The sequence below is a fragment of the Nothobranchius furzeri genome, chromosome 15, assembly GCF_043380555.1.
Source record: "Nothobranchius furzeri strain GRZ-AD chromosome 15, NfurGRZ-RIMD1, whole genome shotgun sequence".
Lineage (NCBI taxonomy): Eukaryota > Metazoa > Chordata > Actinopteri > Cyprinodontiformes > Nothobranchiidae > Nothobranchius > Nothobranchius furzeri.
The window spans coordinates 50517140-50533718 of NC_091755.1; the positions used below are offsets into that span (position 1 = coordinate 50517140).

General features: G+C 43.2%; 1 protein-coding gene across 2 annotated transcripts in view; it reads right to left on the minus strand.

Annotated features, from left to right (window-relative positions):
- plxna1a (plexin A1a) overlaps positions 1 to 16579 on the minus strand; it is a 294975-nt gene that overhangs the window by 28053 nt on the left and 250343 nt on the right. The window contains exon 20 of one of the 2 annotated variants that reach the window (XM_070544978.1): positions 11467 to 11609. In XM_070544978.1, the coding sequence (XP_070401079.1) occupies positions 11467 to 11609 (143 nt within the window). Of the gene's footprint in view, positions 1 to 11460; positions 11610 to 16579 lie in introns of both variants that reach the window. The other variant, XM_070544977.1, reaches the window with a different exon arrangement.

A 16579-nucleotide genomic window follows, 5' to 3' on the forward strand; every position in this document is an offset into this window, starting at 1 on the left:
ACAGTGTGCCCTAAAACAGGTCTCATGTACGTTAGCTTAGATGAGCTTGTCAGTAAGATCAGAACTGAGGCCAATCAAAGAGCTGTCGCCAACCGGTAGGACACTAATGGGTCTAAATCTGTTCCCAGAGACTCCCTTCAAAAGCTCCGAAGTGTTCCTTTAAGACATGGCAGGACTGTATTTGTGTCAGAGTTAGTGACAGAGATGCACTCTGCTTGTTCCACTGGCTGGCACCTGTCACTACTTATCACAGGCACCATAACCCCCCTGAACAGACCTGAGTCTCTTTCACTCCCTCCATCTTCTTCACTGCTCTAATTCTTCCTTTTGCATTTGTTGTGGACTTTCTCTTATTTCAATTCCTCCTTTTTGCTTGTCGTGTTTCTCTCACTTGTATACATAACTCCTTGTTTTCATTCATTTTTTATCCACTGCAGCTTTTATTCTCTTCTTTTTGCAAAAACACGCCATAATAAAGTGTCTGGACCTTTCTCTAAAGTGCTAAATGAGATTCTGGGTCCTCCAGGGTGGATACAGAGTGTGAAGTGTGTGAGTAGGAGAGGATAAGAGACAGACAGAGGGAGATGCATGCACACCCGGCTCTGTTTTCACCTAATTTGAAGATAGATTGAAGTAGAGTATGTTCATATATCTGAGTGCATCATTGCTTCTGTTTGTGAGCGCATGTAGTGCACGTTGTGTCACACAGCAATAAAGCCAGGAGGTGGTTTACCCAGGCCATTGGCTTATACTGCCAACCCTTCAGGGAAATACAGAGAGACAATGGAATAAAGTCTAGACATTATGATAAAACACATAGGTACCCTGAAGCCCAAATGCCCGGGTGACATTTAAATTAAAGGTGTACTCATGCTTTCGGGATTTGGGTTAATAGAAGACTGGGTCTGCAGTTGACATCTCGGTCTGTTGCAAAGGCTATAATTTTAAAAAAAAGGGTGACGAACATGAAGCAAAACCAAAATGCACATGGCTGCATTGCAGAGGGAGGTTGAAAAAAGCTGCATGTTAATAATTCCAGAAGTTAAAAAATGTGCGTTTGAAACAAACTCCTGATCCTGACCTGCTAGCCAGCTGAAGCCAGTTTGTAAGACTGATTTCTCACACCTGCACTATTGTCTAAATCAGGACGTCCCCATCCCAGAGTGAAAGACTAAAACTAGTTCATGCATTTATTACTTCAAGATCAGACTACTGTAATTCCTTATCGTCAGGCTGCTCCATAAAAGAAAACTCAATGAAAAGTCTCTAGCTAGTCCACGTTTGTGAAGCAGGAGTTTCTGGTGAGTGCAAATAAAAGACACAAACTTTTCTCCAACTTTAACATCTCCTCTTTTGGTCTCCTGCAACATCCAGGGTGAAATCTAAAATGATCCTTTTTACAAGTAAGGCTCATAATGATGAGGCTCAATCAGGTGTTAGAAGGATCTCTACAGGACCTGCCATTCTCAGGCTACAGGTTTACTTTTGATTCGGATAATGAGATGAAACTCATGAACATCATGCTTGTTCATTTTATTTTATTTTATTTTATTTATTAAATTGCTTCTATATATCAGGATGTAAAGATATAGCAAAGGTAACAGATGGCTCTATATCTAATTATTTAAACTTCCTCATGACCTCAAATGTGCCTCAACTCTAGTAAATTTTATTGAAAATTGAAAACCTTCATCAGCCTGTAAATGACTGTTCTTATGCTGCACATTCTGCGCTGTATTTGCTCATCCTTTAACTTGAACTTTCTTTTCCATTTTTAAAATGTATTGTCTGTCATTTCGATTTTAATGTTCATGCTATTCTTGCTAATGGAAAGCACAATGGATTGCCTCGGTGTGCTATACAAATAAAACGGCACTCATATGATGATGGAACCATCACAATCCAACAATCTAAGAAAAATGTAAGCGACATTGTGCATTTTCCATGGCAACATACCCCAATAATTGCAAGAAGACAATATTTTTGTGTTCGAGTACGACCTCTGGAAGCGCAATTTTCGAACGAGTACTTCATCAACTTCCAGGAAATTGACTGGGAATCACTGGCAACAAGTGGAGAGGTAAATGTGTAAACAGGTTTTTAACAGTTTGTTTTTTTTTAATCTGTAAATGTGTTTTGTCCTCATGGGCTCCCATAGAAGTTAACATGGTGTCTAATATGGCATCGCCCAGAGGCTTAAGGTGTTTCTCAATGCCAAGGAACCTTGCCTTGATGTCTTGGCCCCACCCCAGTTGCCTAGGAAATACGTCATCAGGAGCAGCCAAGACGTGTTCCAATGTTCATGTTCTACCAAGGCGTGTGTTCTCCATTTGTTAGCCATTTAGCTAGCTGAGCAAGGATGCTCAGGAAGTGTCTGGTAGCCTAGCCTTGGTCAAAAATTTCCCAGAATACACCGCAGTATTTTCAAAAGGATGGCAGATCAAAAGCTGGCAGCTACTTTGGGGGCAAATTTCAAGTTTTAATGTACCGTAAATCCTCTAATATTAGCCTGTATACAATTAACTGCCAGGTATCATATTTTGGCCGGTGTCGGAGTCGGCGGAGGTGAATAATGGGCGTTTTTTTTTATTGTGGCCGGGTGGAATGTGGTAACAAGCAAGTACGGGGGGGGTTGTGTCATCCGTCTCACTTTTGATTTGCCAGTGATAGACCGCGAGGGTAACTTTAACCATGCGGAGACGAAGAGGAGGCGAAAATTTGATATCAAGTTCAAAGAGAACGTGCTGATTATGCTGCAGAACACTCTGGGGAGCAGTAGGGGTTGTATGAACTAGTCACTAGTCGACTTCACTGCTCTAGAGTGACTTTTTATGCCTGTCACCGACTAGTCGCTGTCACGTGATAATGACCGGCAAGATGCAGTCCTCGGAAAAGACAGCAGCCTGCTGTCAGTAGGTGACAAGCTCCTGCGCGTCGGGAGGCAACGCGCTGTGCCAGAGCGTCGGTACTGACACCCGCCGTAAAACGGACATTTAACCAAATTGTGACGTTCACCCTCTTGGAATTTAACCTTCCCCTCACCCCCATCCTAACCTCATATTAACCAGCTTGCGCATGCAAAGCTCTGATCGTTGACGCGCTCCAGACATCTGCGTCCTGAGCACGGCCACAGTAACATTATCAAGTCAGGTGTTGCCACCTCAAACACAAATTTAACACACAATCGTTCATGTCGGCTCACTTCCTTTTATGTTTTCTGTCTTTTATTCTTTTATTTGTGCCTGATGCGTTTCGCTGCTGTGGATCAGGGTGCATCACCCGTTTTGTCCTCGGTGACACACCTAACTGATGTGGCCGGTGAGCAGCGCGCACTCCGCTGTTTTTGCGGTTGGTAGATCTTTTAGAACTGCAGTTCAAAGGTAACCCATAAGGTGAATATATATGAACCAAGGTAGCAGTTTTTCTTTAGGATTGAGAGGAGATGCAGGAAGATAATAAACAGGCAGGACAGAAAAATAGTCAAATAAAAACAAGTTTGTTTTTGTACCTGGTGGTTGCAACAAAAAATCAAATCAAATCAAATCAAATCACTTTTATTGTCACGTCACATGTGCAGGTACACTGGTACTGTACATGCGAGTGAAATTCTTGTGTGCGAGCTTTACAGCAACAGCGTTGTAAAAATACAGTAATGTAAAAACATGTAAAATATAAAAATGGCTAATCTAAATATACAAATGAATAAAGTAAACAATAAGATAACAGATATAATATATACAGAGGCTGGTATGTGCAAAACTGTGGCATTAATGTACAGTATGGAGCGTGTAATGTTGCAGTTTCAGTAGTGAGGGTGAGGTGTCTGCGATGTGTTCAGCAGTCTGATGGCCTGATGGAAAAAGCTGTCTCTCAGTCTGCTGGTTCTGGACCGGATGCTGCAGAACCTCCTTTCTGATGGAAGTAGTCTGAACAGTTTATGGCTGGGGTGACTTGAGTCCTTGATGATCCTCCCCGCTTTCCTCAGGCACCGCTTCTTATAGAAATCCTGGAGGGAGGGAAGCTCACCTCCAATAATCCTTTCTGCACACCGCACTACTCTCTGGAGAGCTTTGCGGTTGTAAGCGGTGCTGTTGCCATACCAGGCGGAGATGCATCCAGTGAGGATGCTCTCAATGGCACACCGATAGAAGGTCCTGAGGATGCGGTGGCTCATGCCAAATCTTTTCAGTCTCCTGAGAAAGAAGAGGCGCTGCTTTGCCTTCTTCACTGTATTTTCCGTGTGCACTGACCACGTAAGATCCTCTGCCAGGTGAACTCCAAGGAAACGGAAGCTGCTCACCCTCTCCACAGCGTCGCCGTTGATGGTGATGGGGGGGGGGTGTATTCCTCTGCACCTCCGGAAATCCACTATCATCTCCTTTGTCTTTGTGATGTTGAGGGTGAGACTGTTGTCCTGACACCAGTGGGTCAGGGCGCTGATCTCCTCCCTGTAGGCCGTCTCATCGTTGCTGGTGATGAGACCTACCACTGTGGTGTCATCCGCATACTTCACAATGATGTTGGAGTTTCTCGTGGCCGTGCAGTCGTAGGTGTAGAGTGAGTACAGGAGAGGGCTCAGCACACACCCCTGCGGTGCACCAGTGTTCAGTGTTACGGGAGATGAGGTGGTGCCGCCCAGTCTGACCACCTGGCGTCTGTCAGACAGAAAGTTCAGGATCCAGCTGCAGAGGGAGCTGCTCAGTCCTAGATCCTGCAGTTTCCTGTCCAGCTTTGAGGGAACAATGGTGTTGAATGCTGAGCTGTAATCGACAAACAGCATTCTCACATACGTGTCTCTCTTCTCCAGGTGTGACAGGGCAACATGGAGTGTCAGGGCTTTGGCATCATCAGTGGACCTGTTGTGGCGGTATGCAAACTGTAGAGGGTCCAGTGAATCGGGCAGTGCAGAGCAGATGAAGTCCCTGACCAACTTCTCGAAGCATTTGCTCACGATGGGGGTCAGGGCTACAGGTCGCCAGTCATTCAATGTGGAGATGGTGGATGATTTGGGTACAGGGACAATGGTGGCCATTTTGAAGCAGGCTGGGACTACAGACAGAGAGAGGGAAAGGTTGAAGATGTGTGTAAACACTCCAGCCAGCTGACCCGCGCATGACCTGAGGACGCGGCCGGGAATCCCGTCCGGACCAGTAGCTTTGCGTGCGTTCACCCTCCTGAAGCACCTCCGCACATCCTCTTCAGACATAGTGTGCGCACTGACGTCATCCGCGGTGCGCTCACTGTCCGGTCTCATGGAGTTCGCTGTGTCGAATCTGGCATAGAATGCATTTAGATCCTCACACAGAGAGGTCGTGGTCTGCGGTGTGCTGGTTCTCCCTCTAAAGTCTGTGATTGTGTTTAGTCCCTGCCACATACTCCGGGGGTTGTCAAACTGTTGCTCCACCCAGTCTCTGTACTCACGTTTGGCTGCTTTGATCGTCTTCCGGAGGTGGTAATGTGCGTGTTTGTAGTCTGATGTGTTTGCGGAGGCAAAGGCGGTGCTCCGCGCCGCCAGCGCCATTCGCACACCTCCATTAATCCAGGGTTTTTGATTCGGGAAGGATTTAACTGTTCTGGATGGGACAACATCTTCCACGCATTTCCTGATAAATCCGCAGACTGAGTCTGTGTACTCATCAATGTCTCTAGCAGCCGCGTGAAACATTTCCCAGTCCGCCCGATCAAAACAATCCTGCAGCGCAGACTCCGATTGGTCCGACCAACGATGCACCGCCCTCAGGGTTGGAGCTTCCCGTTTTAGCTTCTGTCTGTAGGCAGGTATAAGCAGGATGGAGCGGTGATCTGACTGGCCGAATGGGGCGCGTGGGAGGGCTTTGTACGCATCTCGGAAAGAGGTGTAGCAGTGGTCGAGTAGCCGGTCTCCACGTGTATTGAAACGGATGTGTTGGTGTAGTTTTGGTGAGACTTTCTTCAGGTTACCCTTATTAAAGTCCCCGATCGTAATAAACGCCGCCTCTGGGTGTGCGGTTTCCTCATTGCTGATCGCGCTGTACAGTTCTCTGAGTGCTCGGTCAGTGTCGGCTTGTGGGGGAATGTAAACAGCCGTCATAACCACCGCTGTGAATTCTCTCGGTAGCCAAAATGGCCGGCACTTAATCATCAGGTACTCCAGGTCCGGAGAGCAGAAGGATTTGACCGGGTGCACGTTCGCATAATCACACCAGCTGTTGTTGATCATGAAACACACACCACCACCTCTGCTTTTCCCAGTAAGCTCCTGTGACCTGTCCGCGCGGTGCACGGAGAACCCCGGTAGTTGTACTGCGGTGTCTGGTACTTTGTCCGATAGCCAGGTTTCTATGAGACGGATCGCGCTGCAGTCCCGCATCTCTCGCTAGAATGAGATCCGAGCCCGAAGCTCGCACAGCTTGTTCTCCAGGGACTGCACATTAGCCAGTAGTAAACTGGGTAATGGTGGTCGGTTAGTGCGCCGTCTTAGTCAAACCAGAACGCCAGATCTTCTCCCTCTGCGTCGGCGCTTGCGGCCTCCACGGGCCCATAACAAAGGCGTCTCAGGTGAGATGAATGGGAGATCTGCAAATGGCGGGTCCGTGATGAAAGACCTGAACTCCGGGAAGCAATGATAAACTCTGTCTTTTATGTCCAGTAAGGTTTGTCGGTCGTACACAAGGATACATGTGCTACTCGTGAAAAAATAAAGAAAAAGAAAAAGTAGTAAACACAAAAAACAGCTGTTGCTTGATGGAGCTCGCAACGAGGCAGCCATACTCGGCGCCATCTTTGATGACTGTACAAAAATACACCATTGAAGGTAATCAGAAGTGAGGAACAGAAAATGAAATAATTATTTTAATGTTTAGAGCAGCAGGAACTCTGAGAGTTTGCGGCCGCTGCGCAGAGGGAGGGGGGAGAGGGCTGAAGCAGAAACTACCGTTGTTAAAAGAAATGTGTTTAACTATGAAAATGTGGGCGCAATTTTAATTGTCAAAAACTCCAGTGAACCATTAGTTCATTTTGCTCAAATAGAAATTGAGGCCTGCCTCTCCTTTCGATAAAGGCCTGGAGCTTGATGAGCTTGAGTAAAATACACGCCCAGGCCTGTATTAGAGGAATTACGGTAAGTCAACTAATATAAAATGTTTTTTTAAGCCAATTAATTTATCGGTGCAGCCTACCCTAGTTTGAGGGAGGCAAAGGAGGTTGATTAGTTGCTTAGTAGATTTATAAATTCAAATTGCTAACACTAGCATACAAAGTCCAAGATGGTATGGCTCCCATCTACCTGAATCCTCTTGCAAAGGCTACGTCTCGGCCCGTCCGCTCCGGTCATCACAGGATCGTCGGCTAGCAGTGCCAACATCACGCTCAGGACAATCCAGACTCTTATCATGCATCGTTCCACAAATGTGGAATGACCTACCAAGCACTGCCAGAACAGCGGCTTCCTTGTCGATTTTCAAAAAACTCCTGAAGACCCTGCTCTTCAGAGAGCATCTTATAAACTAGCACCCTCCCTGCACCCGTCCCCCCTCTCTACTGTCCACTCCTTGTTCCCTCCTCTCCATGACTTATATCAAGTTGTTGTTATTGTTGTTGTTAGCCTCAAGGGCAACATGCCGATTATAACTTGTAAGTCACTTTGGACAAAAGCGTCTGCTAAATACATAAACATAAACATATAGTTGCAGCTTCGGTGGCTAGCGGGTAGTAACTTGCTTACATATTTAATTTAACAAATATATATACAATTTAAAAAGTAAAAGCCTCGTTATATAATTATATTGAAACTAATACATATAAAATATAACGCTATCTCCCGTGTCACGCGACATTACGTGACCGCCGTGGAAGCCGCGGTCATGTGATGCAAGTCTGTTCCAATGAACCGTTTTCTTTGATCAAGGAAGGACAGTGTCCTCGTAAGCAAGGCGCCTGGCCTCGCAAGATATCGCCTCGCAAGGCCAGGTGCCTTGACTTTGAGAAACACCCTTAGACCCATGTATTTTAGACCTGATTGTTACGATTATATGTTACAAAGCAGACCATATTTTCAACAACTGGGCATCATTTAATTCATTTTCAACCACATTTTGATGGATATTTCAAGAGCTTAACGGTAAAAACTACACATTGTCACTTTAAGAACATAATCTATTTTCGCCAGGACAATTTTAGATGCGACAAACCCCGAGCCTGATCATTTACTTTTTAATCATTCAAATAAAGCATTTTATACTTGTAGAAGATCTTAAGATTTAGTTTGTTAACAGGACTTACTAGAGATGGTTGTTTGCACAGAGGTTAATTACCAGATGTGAGAGGACAATAAAACAACACTGAAGAGTTTTAACACTTTAAGCTACTGCTTCCAAAATGGCATTACTGATTCTAGAGTTAAACTTAACCAACTTCAGATTGGACAGCACTCTGTAGCCCTCTGCTGACCAGAAACAGCAATTAACTGATTTGTGGTACGGGTAGGTTCACAAGGTGGAGCTCTCTACAAACTTTAATTTGTTAGCCGTTTAGTCTCCCGATTGCTGATATAAACGCTAGCAGTTTGCTTTTTCTGTTCTCCAACTGTCAGTAAAAAGCACAAAAAGAAGAAAAAAATTATAATTTTGCTTTATTTGTTGGCATTATGGCAGAGTCTGGAAGTAGAATTAAGAGAGTAATACATTTGGAGAGGCAAAGAGCTAAAATTGGAGTGAACATCAGTACCGCCTACCCTAGTTTGAGGGAGACAAAGGAGGCTGCTAAATCACGGATTGATGGTGACTTGACTTTGTTGTTACTGGACTTGTAAGCAATAATACTTTTTTAGTCCAGAAGGGTGGATTTTTTAAAACTGTGACTTGATTAGCATCAGCTGACTCATGTTAGCTTTAGCTTGTTGTTAGCACTAGCAACAGCAGGCTGCGACAGGGTTGTAAATCTTGCTTTCAACCAGGAGGAGGGAGAAGTGGGGAAACTTTTGACTGTTGCTTTGAGGTTACTAATGTTGCAAGTCCCACATGCCAAAGACAGTGGCAAGTACGGGGTCAAAAGGTGAGCCATACTGGACTGGCTTGTGCGAGCAAAATCAGCCAGTCGACAGGAGCTGGGCTGCAGGTCAAAAAAACTGTGGTCAGAAACAAGGGTCACTCAAGGGTCACAGGGACAAGAGGACAGAACTGGGCGAAGGGTCAGGAGACTGACCCCACCTCTTTGCCCCACCCCTGGCTTGGAAAGATGGGATTGGAGGAGAACAGAGTGAAGACAAGCCCATCAGATCCAGAAGCCTTCTCGGGAACATTGGAGAGAAACTGAAGAATGCTGCAAAAGATGATGTAATGACCTGTGTTAAGAAGAATGCTGCATGTAGTGAAAATGACACCAAATGTTTTGTGTTGAGCTACAAAGTGTGTATCTGGTAAATGACCCCTTGACCTTAAGCTGGTCCAGGAAGGGTATATAAGAACAGCTCTGAACAGCAGAGAGGGATTGGGAGAGCGGACAGCAGCTGGGGCAGAGGACAAGAAGAGACAGAGCAGATTTGGAGGGGTCATCCCCCGTCCAAGCCTGGATGGGGGATGACAGAAGAGACTCTTAGGAGAGAAAGAGAGAGAGGGAGTTCTTGGGGAGATTCTGAGAAGACAAGAGCTAGTGTAAACTAACTCTTATTTAATCATTTTGAACTAATTCCTCCGTGGGGGATAGCAGTTGTTTTTCACTTTACCCATTTTTTGTATTTTGATTTTGTAATAAACCTTTTTTGAAAAAGAAACATAATCCTGATTCTTTCAGGTTTTCTCTAAAGCTTCACGTTTGGGGCCCTGGCCATAATTGCACAGAGGTAAGCATGTCGAAGATCGGTCTCTGAATTATCGGGACTTACTTTACGGTTTATAATAGAATAATATAAAGAAACCTTAAGATAAGGGAAGTTTTAACTTCCCCCTCCTTGCGAGTAACGAGTTGTCTTAAGGGCGATAAAAGCAAAATATTCGAGGTTATTTTGGCTCTGATTGCAGGTTGAAAAAGTCTCTAATCAGCTGGAAGGTTGGATTAATAAATAAATTGATAAACTTATGATAGCCTGATCAACTAGCATAAATCATTTTATAGTTACCAACCTCCCACATAAGCTGTTAGAGGCGCAATTAATTCCGGGTAATCCAAACAATTGCTGAGAGGCTTGGCTTGCCTCCAGACTTCTCTCTAGTATCTTAACCAAAAGGTAACGAGTTTAAAAGAAGTGTAGTACTCTGGGGCTGGCTATTCGTGCAAGTCATTTCACCTTTAAAATAAAAGACAAGATTCTAATTAGATGGTCCAATCCAGGATCTAGTACTATAATACTCGCTCGACATCCCCCCGAACCCTGATGGATGCACCGTCTCATAAGTTCTAACGGAACTGGGTTTTAAAGGAACCGGTAAATGGGACGGGCACGCGACACTAACACACACTTGACTCAGTATAACATTTTGTAGGCGTCTTCCTGGTTTAAAGGGATAAACGTGTTGTTCTACGCTAACTTTACCCCTCTACTTTCCTCCAACCTGATTTTCTCTGCTGCATTCTATTTACTAAACCCTCCTTTAATCCTTTTGGTTTCTTTAAAAAGTCTTAATTATCCTGGGTTTGACTTTTTCATTCATACAGGAACTCTCAAAGAAGCACAAAGAAGCGACAACTCTGAAACCACCAAGAGGGACTTAATTCTGAAGATATGAATGCACTTTTTGGATGAAAGTGATTAAAATAAGATGTAAAAGGTCAAACAAATTATTCCTTTACTCCCAAAAGTCAGCGCTCCAATCAAAGTCAATGAAGCAGCACTGGATCCTACATTTTATTGATACTGCAGATTACAAACTTGCATCTGTGGTGAAGTCTAGGAGGAGAGATTTTGTAGACATAGTCTTAATTCTATGACTGGCTCTGTGGTGGTGAAATGTCATCACAAATCCGGCTCAATATTTCTGTGTAGCTGAGCTTGGGAGGTGGGTGTGACCCAGACGAGTGTGATGACTTATTTATCTTACGTCTTCAGATAAGAACACTTGATCCCAGGTAACCATGCATTTAAATTTTCTGAGCCTAAATGTTTTATTTGTATTCATATGATATTAAACCAACAATGAAACAGAAGCTCTTTGAAAGTTATTTGAATGGAGGACAAATGCATGAAAGTAGGTAGAATATAGGTTATTTGATTGCTTAAAGGAAAAAGCCATCTTTAGCACCTCCTTTCTCAAATCTCAGCCTTTTTGATGCCTTTGATGAAGCCCATCATGGGATAACTGCCAAGGAATTATTAAGCAATAAAGCCAGAGGGACATTTTAATACTATGAACAACAACTGAAGGAAAAAAAAACAGGAAATTACTGATAATTCTTCCTTTTGGGTTAGTTTGTAAGTAACATTTTGCACTGCTTCTTTATTAACTGTTAGTTTGTTTTAGTTTGAAGTTTGGTTGATGGTGTACTGACCCGTACCTCCATCTCCTTGAGTACAGGGTGATCTTCGATGCCAGGGAATAAGACTCTCATTGCGTATGTACGATAATCCAGGAAGGGAATTCCAGCTCCGTCCAACTCCTGGGTCAGCTCGTGGATGTCCGTCTGAAGCTCTGCAAAGGCTGAATGGGGGAAAAGAGACAATCAGTTTTAATAATCCTTTTAATCTAAGGCACCGGTCATTGGTGCCTTAGGGTAGTTGCTTTTTTTAAACCAATATCGTCTAACACTTATTTTACTTTTTGTTTAAAGAAAACATAAATCATGTTAGGTAACTAGCATCTCACATATCCTATAATACATACTTAAACTTTTATTTGTACTTATGTGTAAAAAATATAATTACTCAAATTTAGGTTAGGCTGACATTATCTCAAAATTTAGAACACGTGTCAGACACAAGGCCCGCGGGCCACATGTGGCCTGCGGAGAATTTTTTTGTGGCCTGCAAAATAAATATCAAAAATATATTAAAACTGGCCCGCTGGCCGATTTTACCGCAAAGACTTCAACTCCCATGATGCTTTGCGGCGTTAGCACGGAGCCGAAGCACCCCCTCTTTTGTGTTTTTTCCAGCGTCTGCTGCCGGTGTCTGCAGCTCGCTGTCTTGGACAAACTAAACACTCCTCTCACTCAGCTTCGAGTTTACTCAGCTATTGGCCGACGTTGAAGCCCTGAAACGGAGATTTTAACTGCTCAGTAATGTGTTCACGACTGAAAGAGAAAGTTTTCCAACTAACTTCCAGACAGAGATGATATAACTCCAGCGAGCAGCGACATGCTCAAATCAGCATCTGTGGCTGCTGTAGTTGTTATTTTTCCTCCCCGACACACAACAACGTGGTGAAGCTGCTCTGACATGTTCAGCAGCACAAACCTATGTGAGCACCTGTTGTCATCTAATGTTGTCATTATTATGATGAAGATGAACAAAACAACAGGAGTCTCCTCCTCAGCTCAGATCAACCCCATGATGCAGGTATCTGGCTGGAACAGGTGAGCATCACAGTAAACCAGTGGAGCAAACTGAGCTTTAAATATTTAGGCTTTATGCTCTTTTTCTGCTCCAAAACATGAAAGTTAACAGGTGAGATATTGCATTTTCATTTAAGATAAAATGATATTTTATTTTGTTGTTGATCCATGAGAATAGATTTAACCTACAGTAAAACAGGAAGTGGAAAGGCTGCAGATAGATGAATAGAATAGAAAATCCCTTTATTGTTCCTCAGTGGGGAAAGCTAGACGTCACAGCAGCGATGACGCGTATTACAGGAGAAAAAAAAGAATAAGAATTAAGAAAAATGAATAAACAAGAAAACATAAATCCTGAATAGATTTTAAAAATGCTGAATATACCACAAGTAATGAATACTACTGATGTGTTTTATTTAAAATTGACTTGCTTGTGTGTAATTTGGTTATTCCACATTCAGTGTTAATGCAAAAATAAGTTTGCTTCCAAATTAAAAGGTTCAAAATTGCATATATGTCGATAAAGAAAATGTGCAAATTTGCCGTCACAAAAAATATTAAGTTTGGCTGGCAACTTCGTCCCAGAGTTTCATTTCGGCCCAGTGTGGATTTGACGTGGACACCCCTGATTTAGACACATGATCTGTTATATTTTGACATTTAGAGAGATGACAAGTAGCTGAAGGGTTAGATGTATAATATGTGCATATTAAGTAAAAGTTGTGTCATTAAAAAAGTTAAAACTGATACTGATGTGCCACTATTACCAAATTTTATGCCAATAATATCAGACATTGCTATCATTTTTATTATCTTCTGACCAAAGTCTCACCTCTCCATTATCTCTATAAGAATTCCACTGGTGTTATGTTCAGAGAAGTTGTATACTTGATTCATCATGAATTAATATTCAGCGCAAAGAAAAACAATAAAGGTAATAAGATATTCTGGTTCAGAGACAGAATCAGCATAGAGAAAAAAACAACGTTTATGGAAACGAAAGTCAATTAATTGCATGAGTGGATAATTTTTAAGAGAGCAATGGACAAGTTTTCATGCATAATTTCCCCCAGCTGTTATTGGATTTGTTTGGTCCACAAGAGAGGTGCGAAATGACAGGAAGTGAAAACGATGAGAAAAAGAAGATAAATAAGCAGAAAGGAGAAGGAAGCCAGATAAACGACTGAATGTAAGCACAGCAAAAAGAAAGGAAATTTAAAAGACAGCCCAGATGGCTCTTGACGCACTGAAAACCCCAGAAAGATCACACCCTGAAAGGTCCAAGGTGTCAGTGAGCCAAACTGCCCGACGAATCGCTCTAGCTGGACACGCCACGTCACGTTGTCTAGGATGGCCGAAAAACGCAGTGTGGCTTGGGCTTTAAACAATAGGCGACATAGAGGCTGAAGCAAGTTCACTCTTAAATACTTATGATCATTATTTAGAGGCCTGACCAAAAGATTTAACCCAGTGTCTAAGTGGGCTCAAACTGTGTGCAACTAGCAACTGGAGATGTAATACTTCAGTTCCCACCGATTTGATACGCACGTTTAGTACAGGTGTAACACCTGGCTGAGTCACGAGGGGTGTCTGATAGCTGAAACATGGCCACAATCGTCCAAATTAAATGTCTTGTCATAATTTTGTCACAAAGTGTCTGAATCATGTCTCAGTTTGTTTGGGATTCTGTCCTGAACCTCTCCCACAGCTCATTTACAGTTCTTGGACACCAAACTCATTAGAACATTCGGGCAAGGAAATGTGGACCCTGTCACAAAAATATTCAGGCCTTTTCTGATCGGCGTTAATACCCAAATAAAATTAGCCAAGAAAATAACTTTGTAGTTGTTTGCAGCTTTTGTGTGTCAATTAAATGAAAGTAAACAAAAGAAAAAGAGACTACTCAGAGGCAAGCTGTCACACCAAACGTATTTAGTGTTTAAGTAGAAGTCTTGCCCAAACTTTTGTCACAGGCAGTTGTGTTAATCTAATTTTAATTTTAAATGTAGCTGATGAGAGCGCTCACGCTAGCTGTTGTGAACTCAGGGATTTGCATTTCTTTGTGGGAAATGTCTGATGACACTGGTAACTGGTAAAATCTCCTAAAGGCTTGAAGGTGAAGTGCAACACCTCCACAGCTCAGATTGTGCATAAATTAGCATGTAAACACGTGGATGTTTCTAAAGGGTTCATTTGAAATGTTTTAATAATCATGCAATATCACATCAAAGAGCAGAGAAGACTGTTATTTGTATAATTCTGCTGTTGTCTCCAGTATGAATGAATACCTTGCGAGTCATTTCCTATGAAAACATGTCCTTGTTCTTCTGCAGGAAGTAGAAGTTTTTCAGAGGAGTGGAGGACAAAAAAAGCAGGATTTTGAGGCCTGTAAATATTCATGATATGCAAAGATCCTGCCTGTGATTGGTTAACAGCAACACAGCTCTTCCACTGCTTCCTTTCGGTCTTCTTTTTGATATCTCTACAAATTACGTCTGAACGCTATACTAATGGTTAGCTTCTGCTAGCTCTGATCTCCCCTGACTGCTAAACACACCCTTCTCACGCCAAAACAAGGTGGTCCATAAAGTTAAAGTGTGACGTAGGTCTGTGTAGCTTCCCCATCTATTGTCTCTCAGTGCAGGGAATAAGGGTAGAAGAATATCTTCACGTTCAGCCTGCATGTTAAACCTAAGCCTGATTTCTACATCTGCATCTGTGTGGGCCTGAAAACATGCTACGCCATTAAGGCCTCTGTGGCAGGCTCCCAGAGGGTGAAGGAGACATTCCTGGTTTTAAACTGTCATTCAAAAGTGATGGAGAGTGCAAGCTTGTGATTGGTCAGGACGTTGCTTGCTTTAAATTTGCCCACATTACCACGACTCCCTTTCTAAAGAAACATCTGGCCTGCGAGAACGTCTCGCGAAAAAAGTCTGACGATATAACTGTTTATTCACCCGTGACTGAAGGAGTACAAAGATATGCAGAAGAGCTTTTTATTCGTGGACGGACATTATGGGAAACGTGGGCGACTGCATAAAGAAGTGGAGGAGAATGAGTAACATATGTTTGTGTTAAAAAGTCTCTGGAATACACCAAAGCAATAATAAACCCACTATTGTGGACCGGAGATGTGACTGCAGTTGCGGCAGGAAATCCCTAGAAAAGTGCTACGCCCCCTGTTGTCCTGGTGAGGAATTACTTTGCAACACTCCCCAGGTGACGGAGAATCTCGAAGGGAAAACGGTTTCCACCGACGCGTGCGACTCCGTAAAGCCGGGCGTACACTGTGCGACTTTTTCACTTTTTTGAGCCGATTTTCCACTTGTGCGAGAATCCACACGGCGCATGCGCAATCCTGCATCAACACCGCTCGCCCGCTATTTCCCTAATAACACACATTGTTCGTTTTTATTTCTACACGTATTTTTTACTCACAAAGATTGTCAAGAAAGCGTGTTTGTCGTGTATATGTCAAATTAAACTGATCACAAAACACAGATTTACTTTCTTTATTTTGTTTTCCTCATCCAACCCCCATAAATCCCTGTGTGTCCCTCTGCAGCACTCCCGAAGGACAACAGGCAAGATAAAAAAGTCTGACGTGTTGTGTAAAAACTGCTATTTTTAGCATATTTTTAGGTCCAACGTGTTGCTACCAGACGTACAGTGTGAGCAGTCAGGTCGCATCCGAGAACTGGGTCATACAGTGTGAGCGCATGAGTCGTGCGATCTGCCCTGCGAGGAAGTCGTACAGTTTGAGCTGAAGCTGAGTGCTACGAGTGAAAAAGTTGCACAGTGTCCGCCCAGCTTTACTGAGTTGCCTGAGACGTATTAAGCTTAAGAGTGAGCAATGGAATTTCAAAAGAACAAATATTGCACCTTTCTCAGTGAATCCCTGATTGAAACTTGAAACTAAACTTTAGTTTAGCAAAGTCTAAGTTGCTCTGCAGGTGATTACACATAGATGGATGACAGTGTTTAATTTGATGTCTGCTTTTCACGGGCCACTGAACCAAACATTGCCCTTCCTAAAGACTTTTACAACGCAGCCAAACACACACACATACACACACAAACAAGGGAAGCACCCATTGCTTTCGCATGCATTAGTGGA